Source organism: Scardinius erythrophthalmus, assembly GCF_964197995.2.
Source record: "Scardinius erythrophthalmus genome assembly, chromosome: 8".
NCBI classification, from domain to species: domain Eukaryota; kingdom Metazoa; phylum Chordata; class Actinopteri; order Cypriniformes; family Leuciscidae; genus Scardinius; species Scardinius erythrophthalmus.
The window spans coordinates 47,219,998-47,232,662 of record NC_138228.1 but is presented as its reverse complement, the minus strand read 5'-3'; the positions used below and the strand labels follow the sequence as shown (position 1 = coordinate 47,232,662).

General features: G+C 40.7%; 1 protein-coding gene across 1 annotated transcript in view; it reads right to left on the bottom strand.

Annotated features, from left to right (window-relative positions):
• Positions 1–2,865: 2,865 nt before the first annotated feature.
• Positions 2,866–12,665, bottom strand: part of dusp8b (dual specificity phosphatase 8b) — a 9,874-nt gene continuing 74 nt past the window's right edge. The window contains exons 1-5 of the mRNA XM_081371827.1: positions 12,449–12,665; positions 7,271–7,437; positions 6,410–6,569; positions 5,474–5,597; positions 2,866–4,772 (exon numbers count right to left, since the gene is read on the bottom strand). The exon at positions 12,449–12,665 is cut by the window's right edge and continues 74 nt beyond it. Coding sequence (XP_081227953.1) covers positions 3,719–4,772; positions 5,474–5,597; positions 6,410–6,569; positions 7,271–7,437; positions 12,449–12,515 — 1,572 coding nt within the window. The 5' untranslated portion in view covers positions 12,516–12,665 and the 3' untranslated portion in view covers positions 2,866–3,718. The remainder of the gene's footprint in view (positions 4,773–5,473; positions 5,598–6,409; positions 6,570–7,270; positions 7,438–12,448) is intronic.

Sequence of the window (12,665 nt, the reverse complement as noted above, 5' to 3'; positions counted from 1 at the left end):
TACCCCAGGGTTCATAAACCAGCGCGCGTGCACGCGCACTCAAATACGAGATTTTGATTTCAGCCCCGACTTGACGTCATGACGGGGCAGGATATACCATATATGGACACCGCAGACCTGCCACAGGAAGTGCGCCCTGGCGCCCCTTCTCCCCTCATATTCAGTCGAGAAAGAAGCAGAAACGTAGTGCACACTGAGTTGCTCTGTTGTTGACTGCCAGAATCAACATGTAAATGTGTTTTCTCTCCCAAGAACGGACCAAGCTGTCAGGGACCAGTGGATTAAATTCATTTTTAATGACGCGGTTCCTACAACCCTTCCCACTGGCTTAACGTTATGTGTCTGTGCTAACTAAACATTTTACGCCGGAATCCTTCACAAATTTGAGGCAATATCAGGCGAAGTTGGCATCGAAGCTCGGGAAAAAGGGGCCATTTTCAACAATCAGACACTTGCCTGCAATAGAAACAGTAAGAATGTGTTTTTATTGCTCTACTCTGTGTAACAAACAGCAGCTAACTGCTAATGCGGCTATTGTATGCTAGCGGGAGTATTAGCTTCGAGGTAAACATGGGGAATGGCTGCTAACGTTACTTTGCAAACAACAAATGACTGAGATCATCATGAATTCGGCTATTGTATATTGATTGCCTAACGCTTATATATGAGGCGCCGTCTAGTTTGTGTGTGTGTGTGTGTGTGCTCGCGTCTCATATGAGTAGCAGCTATGTGCGCGAGTTTGTGTGTGTGTGCTCGCGTCTCAAATGAGTATGTGCGTGGAGAGTTCATATACATGTATGTGTGACTACTTAGTATGTATGCAAGCGTGTTTCATATATGTGTGCGTGAATGAAGTTTGATTTAAGCCCTAAACGGCGCCTCATACTTCGGGTCGGGTCGGGTTCATTCATAATTTGCGCCATGATGTCATCAATCACCAATCACCAATCAACGCGCCCCACATTTGCATTATTAAAATGACTGTCCACGACAGCCAAAATATCGCATCAGATCTCGCGAGACAATAATGCCTTCAGAAATAAGGGTCTGAGGAGCTCTGTGTTTATTTTTTTTCCACTTTTCTTTTTTAGAAGGGCCTGAAAGACTATAATACAGCAGTAGGTATCCAAGGTAATACTAGGTCATGACTCCTTTAACAGTTGCTAGTTTAACATTAGCTTCCACAACACTGATGCATGTATAAAAAATTATTATATACAGTAGATGAGCATTCATAAAACCAAATACTCAAGGTTCCCCAGTGTTTACGCAGTCTCTGGATTCCCAGCAAACAAAAATAAGAACTATTTAATTAATTAATTAATTAATTAATTAATTAATTAAATGTTACTTTTAAATGTTCTCTGAACATTCTGAAACTAGTAACATAAAAAAAAAAACATTAGACAAACGTCCAACTAAAATGTTTCAGAAAAAAAAAAAGTCCCATGAATGATGTATAAATAACTTTTTTTGTGTGTGCTAACATTTTAAGAACATTAATAAAGACCAGAAAACTGTAAATGAACATTCTACTAATGTTACTGGAGGGAGGTTTGTTCATAACTTTGAGAGAACCTTTCCAGACGTTCCCTGTTAGCTGGGTTACTCAATATGAGCCCCAGATGAAGCCAGAGGAAGATACTGAGTTATATTTCTCATACACACATCATTATGTCCTTCTCCTAATTACACTCCAACAAGGAATCTGGCACGCAAAAGACAATTAGGGCTCATAGATTTAAAACCACTCAATCAGTCAAGTAGGCTACAGTTGTAAATTTAACGCCTTTGGTGTGTATGTGTGTGTGTGTGTGTGTGTGTGTGTGTGTGTGTTTTGCTTCAGTAAGGTGCAGATCATTATCAAGTGAATGGTTACCTTCATTAGTGCCGAGTTGTCTGAAATGCATTTGCTGTAATGTGAAAGTCTTTTTCATCGATTGCACATTCGCACACACACACACACACACACACACACACACACACACACACACACACACACAAACACACACACACACACACACACACACGGTTTCCTACAGAAACGCGGCCAAAAATAGATCCTGACCATATAGAAAACAGAACACAAATCTTACAGTGTCAAGCGCATTAATGGAAAGTCTATAACAAAGCATCACAAATCTGTCTCCTCCAAACAACACCTTCCACAACAGACTCTAACACTTAGTAACGAACATCACTTACACACAATTAGATTTAGATGTTGATCGCAACTTTAATATTAGGAAATTAACCTCAGCGCTGTAATCCGTTGTAGGTTATTGTTGTCTCATTCTATTATCATATTCAACATTAGTGTAATGAAAGGGTAATGACTGATTTCAAATATTTTGTATGCATCATATTTACATGTATGCATGTGGAAAGAGGCAATTGTGTTATGCTTTTTTTGGTCTATCTATCTATCTATCTATCTATCTATCTATCTATCTATCTATCTATCTATCTATCTATCTATCTATCTATCTGTATATATGTATATCTATCTATCTGTCTATCTGTCTATCTATCTATCTGTATATCTATCTATCTGTCTGTCTGTCTGTCTGTCTGTCTATCTATCTGTTGTGTGTGTGTGTGTGTGTGAGAGAGAGAGAGAGAGAGAGAGAGAGAGAGAGATTGTTTGTGTGTGTGTGTGTGTGTGTGTGTGTGTGTGTGTGTCTATTTGTGTGAGCAAACTTGCTTTCTTTTGGGACAAATTTAAATTTGAGAAAATGTTGATAGTACAAACAAATAAACGTGTGTGTGTGTGTGTTGTAGTTCTTCAATTTATAGCAATTATAAACGCACGTGTTTATGATGTAGCCTACAATATTTGCATCAGAGACTCAGACAAAGGCCGAAACGTTTTCAAATAATATATTATTGCTCATTGCCAGAATGAAACCAATACAATAAATTAAAGCAACATTGCATGAAACTTTAAATAGACCATTAAAATGAAATATTCTTTTACACATATATGCAAATTGTCTAGATTTACAGTTTAGTACATAGTGCTGCCGGAAGCAGCTTGTCAGTCTGTAGGTAGCCAGCCGTTCTGAGCATGCTCAGTGCACAGTAGTAGATCTGGGAGAACCCCAGTTTAACATACACTTCATATTTTCACTCTTTTATTACATCGTGGATAAAATGTATAATACTGAATAGTGACATCATTGAATGCATGTGCCCCTCTTTACTCAATTTCTAGCTAAATAGAACATTGGGCAATGACAAAAAATAAATGTCGCACAGCAATTACATCTTCTCAAAGTTGGGCATACAAACAGTTCCCCCAGAAGGTAAGAAGTCACCGTTAAGTGCGGCTGCCCTAATTTGCATCAAAACCAGCATAAACACACACACACACACACTCATTTCATTCTTTCAGGTTTAGTGTCTCTGTATGGTCATGCTAGAAGTATATCCTCCTTCATTTTGAGTCTACTTTAGGATGACATGCCAGAAAAGGTCTTTGGTGTGAGTGCATATCATGTATATGTCTATAAGCTCCTTTAAAAAAACACTGGTATTCTTTGCTTTCTGCAAAACCAATGTGTATCCTGTCATTCCTAATACATTTCCTCAACTCTCCTCTTTCAACCCTAGCCTGAAAAGGCGGCAGACTTCAGTCCCTCATAGATGCAAAGCTCTTCAACAACAGAACTCATAAATAATCTGGAGTTATTGCCTTCGTGTTAGATCGTCATCTTTGTCATGATACCTCGATGACCTCCATGCTCCCGGAGAAACTGGACTGCTTTCCCAGCTTCCCAAATTCCTCGCTGCTTTGTGTCGTGTTAATACCCTCTTCAAACTCCATCTGGCAGCTGCGCCGCTTGTACTTCGTGTCCACTTGCGATACACCGCAGACGACCGCTTTCCCTTCCTCCAGCCAGCTGTTCTGAAAGTCCTGCGTTTCGTCCCTTCGGCGTACGCCGGGCTTTGAGGTGCCAGATTGGCCACTGCAACTGTAAGCCGTGAAAGCAGGACCACTGCCAAAGTGCATTGGGTTCCCAGTAGATGGTGCCAAATTAGTGCCTAAGAACCAAGGGCAGTCACCCGTGGGTGTGATCGGGGTGCTGGCTTGATTCGAGCCTCTGTGCGTGGTCCAATTAGCGGATGAACCCAACGGCAAGCTGAGGAAAGTAGGCGCCTTCAAGTTGGTCTCGCGAATGGGATCCTGCGATCTTGGCCCGCAGTTTCCCTTCTTCAGATTGAGGGAAAGAGCGGTGGTGGATAACCTCTCAAAGCCGCCATTTTCCCACCTCTCTATTTGTTGGATCGTTCTTGTCTTGTTAGTACACTGCGAGTCTGTAGGGTTTACCTTCGAAGGGTGTTGACATACTCCGTTGCTAGTCTTTAGGCTCTCGAGTCTGCAGAGTTTGGGGATGTTTTCAGAGTCTGACGGAGAAGATTGCTGGTTTTGTCTCTCTGAGTAGACAGACTTGATGTCAAGGGAGAAGGAGCACTTGAGCCGTTTGTTTTGAAGGATTCGTTCGGTGGACAGGTGAAGGGAGCTTAGGTCTTTCTGCAGAGAGGTTGGCGACGGAGGCTTTATGCTGATCTCTGTAGTTTGAGGGTTCCTCTGGTCACAGTGTTCGCTCTCCGTCTGTCGGACATCTGCCAACTCTTCAGTCGGCTTCCCCGATAACCTTATGGGGTCACAAGGCAGACTCTTCTTCATCTGCAGACCTCTCTCGAACTCCAGCAGCTGACCCAAGAAGTTGAAATTTGGAGATATTGATGGCCGACGGTCCTTCACAAACCTACAGGAATGGCAGATGTGAAAAATTCAATTTAATACCCGACAACTGGTTTCCTAAGTCCTGTCTAGAAACATTGGTAACACTTTACACAATAAGGTTCATTAGTTAACATGAACTAAAAATGAACAATTCTTCTACTATAGCATTTATTAATCTTAGTTAATGTAAATTTCAACATTTACTAATACATTATTAAAATCAAAGGTTGTATTTGTTAACATTAGTTAATGCACTGTAAACTAACATGAAAAAACAATAAATAGCTGTATGTTTATTAACTAACATTAACAAAGATGAACTAATACAGTAACAAATGTATTGCTCATTGTTAGCTCATGTTAGTTAATACATCAACTAATGTTAACTAATGAACCTGATTGTTATTACATTTCTGATTGTCTTGGTCTAGCTAGTGGACCGACATAGACTGGTAAACAGCATGACTGACCAATTAAACTAGTTAAGAATATCAGCATCTCCTAATGAGGACCTGGATCCAAAACACAACATCTGCTAGATGCCATATTTCATTTGATGCAAACATTATGTTGGTCCCCGTCATGGGCTTACTAAGCCTGCATTTTTGGGTTGGTGAACAATAAGACTATGCTGTTCCGCCAGCTTGACCAGGAACAACCGTAGGCCTCTACGCTGGTCTTTTCGGCTGTCCATAGAGTATCTGAACACCCAAAGAGCTTTACCTGTAGGCATCATCTGAAGACAGGCCCATAGTTTTCATGATATAGGCAATGGCAATGGTTGCAGAGCGGGATATGCCAGCCAAGCAATGGACGATGACTCTGCAGTTTGACACCTTGGCTTTGTCTGTGGATAGAGAGAAACAGCAAACTGGTCAAAAGCAGTTCCACTGTTAAATTGCACACAAAGCATGAGGTAATCTCATTCGCCCACCTCAAATGCTGACATCACTCATACCTCCCTCAAATGCTGATGCACAGATGGCTTGTGTTAACCAAACCTCAAACCTGAGAGGATCTAACTTCTAACTTGCCTTCTAGAATACTCCATTGTCCATTCAGAAACTGCAGTTCATCGACTGGCCACTAGAGACTGGCTCCAAAAGAGAGTCAATCCTATAGACCCCCATGTTAAAATGCCCAACTTTCCAGCAGAATAAAAAAACACGTTTACAGCCTGGTGAAAAAAGTGGTTTTGGTCTATATAGCTAATTTTGCCCTTCATGACGACAGTGAGGGGGGTGAATTTCTTTATAACTCATCCATTTAAATTATATTAAGCCTTAAAGATCTGCATAATTAAGGCCGTGGCCATTTGAGTGACAGGTGGATTGCCGCTGATGTCTCTACTAGCCGTTTGTCTGCTGTCTGTTAGCGTCACGTCACCTCAGCTAATCCGCCAGACTACGGGTGACGTCACGGACACTACGTCCACATTTTTTTTACAGTCTATGGTTCTTACCAATGAACTCGTTGGTTTTGTCCAACCAAGGAAGCAGCTTCTCTCATTCGCCCACCATTACTCATAGTTCCCTCAAACGCTGATGCACAGATGGCTTGTGTTAACCAAACCTCAAACCTGAGAGGATCTAACTTCAAATTTGCCTTCTAGAATACTCCATTGCCCATTCAGCAAACCATATAGTCTGGCATTCTTACCAATGAACTCGTTGGTTTTGTCCAGCCAAGGAAGCAGCTTCTCACAGTAGCTGTCGTTGACGGGAATGCGCATGAAGTGGTTGTCGCTGATGAAGTCGGGTTTGGGACAGGTGTTGCTGGCATTCAAGACATATGTGATGCCATTCTGAGTCATCAGTTCCTGTTAAAAGATGGAAGTTTTGCATAAGTTCAAGCCGACAGTCTAATTCCAAAGAAATTCCACAGACAGTTTCCGTCATCTTCCTTGAGCAGATTCCAGCTGTATCAGACTCTGTTTGTCATGCATGCTGAAGCTTTTGTAAATGAGAGATATTTAGACAGATAATATGTCAGGAAAAAATGTTTTGGTGGTGAGTTTCGTGTCAACTTGACAGGGCTAACATTTAAGTCAGCCCAATATCATTGAAAGTATTTTCTGGAATGCGTTCACTTGCCTGTTATCTAAGTAAGTGATGAGATATGCGATACACTTCAATCATTCCAAGGTATGCACAAACACCCTCCAGGTAGAAGAAAACTATTCCTGGTTATCTGATGATGCCTCATGAATTTGTTATGTCTGCGCAACACAAACTGAAAGCATTTCCTGACTGAAAAATCTGACATCTTTGTCTCTTCTGACCATCTTAATCAGTCTCTCCATACTTTTTTGCTCTTTTGTAAAGTCATAAAAACACATAATCCATTTTTCCTTTTGCTATTGGGGCGAATGGGAAGGCAAAAATTGTATTTGCTGTGTTTTCTGTTGACCGCTATAGAATCAAACCCAACTATGCATGCATAGTTGAGGAAGAGGAATCATCATGATGACTTCCTCTTCTGAAAACCCCAGAATTTATCATTTTTTTTAGGTCTACCAACCTTATTGAGGACGTCTCTCTGAGAGCCCAGGTACAGGTGTGGCAGGATCCGGGTGGGACCGATGTTGGCCACAGGTAAACAGGGCTGGGACAGGCTGAGAGGTACAATAGTGGCTGGTTTACTCTCACACAGGTCAGGGAAACAAGAGGAGAAAGCTGCAAAGCCACCTGAAAGGGAACAGAGAAGAAGAGAACTGTTTTAAGACGAATAATATCATCGTATTTGACTCAGTATGCAAAACACATTTAGGGCAAACCAATATAGCAAAACCATAATATGTATTCCTCCCCTCGTGTGTATGTACACTGAGTCTTATTCGTATTTATAGTAACTTCTCACGGAAAAATAATTCTGCCTAATTCACGATATGTGTGTGGATTTTTTCCTTAATTAATGAATTTGGAATATTCTAAAGGCGTTGCATAAAACACGCCCAAACCATGTCCATATAAGGGCTTTCCACACAATAATGAAATATATTTAAGATGGAATATAAATGTATAAAATTAGTATGTGATTTTTTTGCATACATGTGATTTCAGTTGCTCCTTCAAATTAAGAATAAAATTTGATTCATGATGATTCATGATTTGTTTGTGAAAAGGTTTTAGTGAATCAGACCCATTGTTCTTACACACACACACACACACACACAGTTTGCTGTAAACTCAATCACCTACGGTAAGAATGCAATAATAGTACAATGAAGGGGTTTTCCAAACATCCTAACCGACTGAATTGCACATGAACCCCGAACACAAACTCCACAGGGGCCAACAAGCCTTTCCGGCGCAGCAGAAATATCCTGCCATTTCAATTCCGCTTAAGCCACACAAGCATATCCAGAACACTTGGCGTACAGTAGATGACCCTCCACCAGGATGAAGAATACTGTGGTATATTTTTACACTCCCTGAACCAATGTTTACTCTTTCACTCAAGCAAACCATTTTGTAACCAACAAATACGGGTCTACATTGCTGCTGGGCTGCGAGAGCGGAGAAATCCCTCTCTGAAAAGGAAATGAGAAAAGCAATGGAGTGGTGAAAGCCGAGACATGCCACTTTACAAGGCAGATTGTGTGTCAGTGTCTGATTCTCTGCTCTCCTGCTTCCTGACTGATCTCATCTTCCTCACAGTGGGAACGAGGCAGGCCACAGAAACACTGACACCAAACCAGAACTCAGAGGAAGCACACACACACACACACACACACACACACACACACACACACACACACACACACACACACACACACACACACTTTTATTGTGAAAAATATCCCGAAAGTGATATTATAGACTAAGTTACAATTAATAAACAAATAATTCTGGTTGCACTTTATTTTACAGTATTTGTACTTGCATGTACTTACCTAAGAACATACTGGGTTATATAAGGTAACTACATGGGGTCAAGGTTAGTTCAGGGTTAGTGCCTATAGTTATTACCCAGTTATTGTAATTAATTACTGTAATACACTTTTTAAAAAATGCTAGGTTGTTTTAACCCAATTTTGGGTCAAATATGGACAAACCCACCCGTTTTAAATAGCATTTTTAATCCAACGTTTGGGTTTGTCAATATTCGACCCAAAATTGCATTTAAAAAGCATTTTTTAGAGTGTAGGTTCATATGTTTGGGTAACAGGGCTGTACAATAAAGTGCTACCATAATTAGTTTGTATTATTTTCAAATTTTGAATAGCCCTTGTAAATATATCATAATGAATATCATTCCAAAGCAACTTGACAGACAGGTTCACTCTATAAAAAACACGTACGTAACACACATGGCAAGCCAATGTAATGACCTCAATATTTTTCGAATGAAGCCTCTTTTATTTGCTTTAGCCACAGATGACCTCAAATTCACAGTGTGACTGTGTAGTTCCTCAAATGAACATAAATGACTTTTATTTCCACAGAAACTGTGGCTTGTTGAGCTGTAAATGCCAGTGTGGAGCCAGCGCTCGCTCGTCTAATCTTGGACGCTCCGAGAAGAGCCTGCAGACGCCATGACGTCACTGAGCGAGTGTGTGAGTTCGCCCGGATCGTTCGTCTGAGACACACAGGCACACGCAAGTCAAGATGAGAGAATGACTGAGTTATGAAATAGACTAGAGAAACTAAATAGCAACAAATGTTTGAATATGAAGGATTAAAAGCAGATGAGCTCATGAAGTAAGAGTCTCTACGGTAAGTGTATGTGTGTGAAGGTTGACACAAAGGCAAACCTCTCATTTTTTTATTCATCCATCAGTCCATTCATTTACCCTGCCATCCATCCAATTCACACATTCACTAGCCCAGTTCACTCTCTCATTCACAAAAGATAAAGAGTTCTGGACTTTTCAGCGTATGTTCGCATGACATCATTCAGCCATTAGATCTGCTGTGTGAGTCAAACCAAACAGACCCGTTTGAAAAACCCTTTCACATGAGTCACACATGACATCAGCACCCGGCTTGTCACGGAAGAAAAGTGCCAGTGATACTCAAATTACACCGGTGTAACCTCATGCTAAGAGTTTAACAAGCTACCAGGAAGTTTCTGAGTAAATACTCACTCGGGGTGAAGATTATATAGAAAATAACTGAATATGCAAATCAGCAAAGTGCTTTGTTTAAAAGAGTGCCTGTTCCTTTAAGGCCCAGATCAAGGCCTGCCTGTTTCCAGCTATTAAAAGCAACCGCCAAGCAGGATGACATCATCGCTCAACAAGCGGGTGGCCAACAGGCCGTCTCTTCACACACACACACACACACACACACACACACACACACACACACACACACACACACTCGCCATAGACGTAATGGTTTTTACACTGTCCAAACTGCATATTCTGTCCTCTTACAATAACCACTAACCCGACCTCTAAACCTACCCATCACACACACACACACACACACATTAACCCGACCCCTAAATCTACCCATCACACACACACACACACACACACACACACACTAACCCAACCCCTAAACCTACCCATCACGCATTAATTTCTGCAATTTTACATTTTCCAAAAAATTTATTCTGTATGATTTATAAGCTTGTTGTCCACAGTGACACGAGTCGCCATGAGTGTGTGTGCATTCAGGGTTAAGTCCCCACCGGGATAGAAAAACATGCACACACACAAACACACACACACACATGCACTCCAGAAGTTTTGACTAGCTCGCTGTGCTCTGGCACCAGGCGAGGTGAACATGCTCTGACACGAGGGTTAACATCCAGCACTGATTAGCTTGCTTCATGACACCACAGCCCACAGGTCTCCAGTCTCAGCTCATGCACACACCAGCGAGAGGACAGAGACGCAGACATGAACTGAGTTAGTGCGGACCTGGTCGGCTGACATTCCTAATGCATGATGTCAGCGAGTCCTGAGGCCGTCGGACAGACGGGAGGAGCAAACCCATCATCACACGAGGCTCGCTGACATCAAAATCACTTCAGTATTGATTTTACTGCAGTGTGAACAAATTATACATTTTGTTTTGCATAAACTTAGTGGTGACTTCCACAAAAATATGTTTTGGTTTTCCTGAACATCCGGTTTGAAATAGACAAGTCACATTAATGTAGCACTAATTATATAATCCAGATTCACAGTAATAAACAGGAACATATCAGTGTCAGTGTTGCAGAAATCGTCAATTATGAAAGAGATTCAGTGGTAAAGCGGCAGACAATGGTGTCGTTATTCAGCTCAAGTGACCACAAATATTACAGCTTCTGAATTTGGATTTAGGGAAAAGCAGCACAGATCCCCCCTCTGGAGATCTCAGTGATATCAGTCTCCCGAAATATCCTCATGGAAAACTCAAAGCGTGAGTAAAACACGCCAGACTTGCAGAGAGGGTGATTGATTGGCTTTGTGCAGATTGTATTATTTTTTAATAAACACTCAAAAGGTATTCAAACCAAGCTGTTTGAAATTAAATCACATGTGCATTATCTGCCAGAATATGTGTGTGTGTGTGTGTGTGTGTGTGTGTGTGTGTGTGTGAGAGAGAGAGTGTGTGAGGGCTAAATAGAGATCTGTAGTATTTAGGGCCTTGCTTAGCAGGAGCTTACAGAAAGCATGCTAAATGTGATACTGCAGCAAGTCCAGGCACATTGAGATTTATGGAATGACACAATGTCATATTTCAAATCTCGCAGCCATCAGGTTTCCATATTCCTGCTGTTGATGTCAGCGCATGATAGATTGAAGGCAATTACAATCTGCTGAAATAGTTCAAATCTTCACCTGCGATGTGTTGGCACACTCCGAATAAGAAACGTGAGAGAGAGGGAGAGTTGCAACAAAGCAGAGTTCATCAAATAACACACATGCAAGACACACTTTTTTTTTTTTCAAATACTAACAAATATTAATATTAATAAAATATCAGTGAGAGACCTAAAAAAAGACAAAGTTTGTCTCCTCTTATATGTAAACAAAATGGTTACATGTGAAGTAAAACAAATACTCAAATCATGTGTTATGTTTTTCTTTATTTAAATATTTGATGTAATATTCTAGACATTTATCATGTATTTATAATTATTTTATTTAAATTTTTAATATGTATAATTATTTTTGTCATAAATAATGTTTTTATAAATATTTAATTTTAAGAATAAATAATTAATATTTATAATATAATATTATTTATTTATTAAAATAAGTATTGTTATATTATGTTTTTACTTTATAATTGATTTATTTATTTAACTGTAAGTGAATGCAAACAGGAGGTAATTTCCCAAGGAATATAATATATATATATATATTCCTTGGAAAATAACCTCCTGTTTGCATTCACTCAATGAATGGTCATGTATTTAAATTAAGTCGAAGATCGAAACTCATGACGGCTTGTCATCGATGTCCAAACATAAGGAGGAGGATGAGGTCACTGAGATGCAATAAGATGAAGCGAACGGGAGACACACTTGCACACACACACACACACACACACACACACATATGCACACACACTGAAAACCACATGATGCATTCTCATACACTCCCATAACTACACTAACAGAGTGGAAAAGTACAAATTCAAGGCAGATGAATCACAAATAACGAAAAAGGTGCATGCAAAATCTTACTGTTTATCTAAATCCCAAGCACACACACTCTCCAAGCACACACACACACACTCTCCAGCTCACCTCTCAGATCTCGCCCTTCTTTAATGCGCCTGACGCGCATCTTCAGCCTCATCTCGCTCTCGTGCATGTCTGTCAGTGGAGGAGGATCAGCAGGGCATCCACGACACACGGAAACCTGCAGGAACTCTGCACAATCCAGCCGAGCTCGGATGAGCACTGACACACTGATATCAGAGACTCCTTTGTGTTTCAGCGGCCGCGCGCTCTTTCCTCTCGT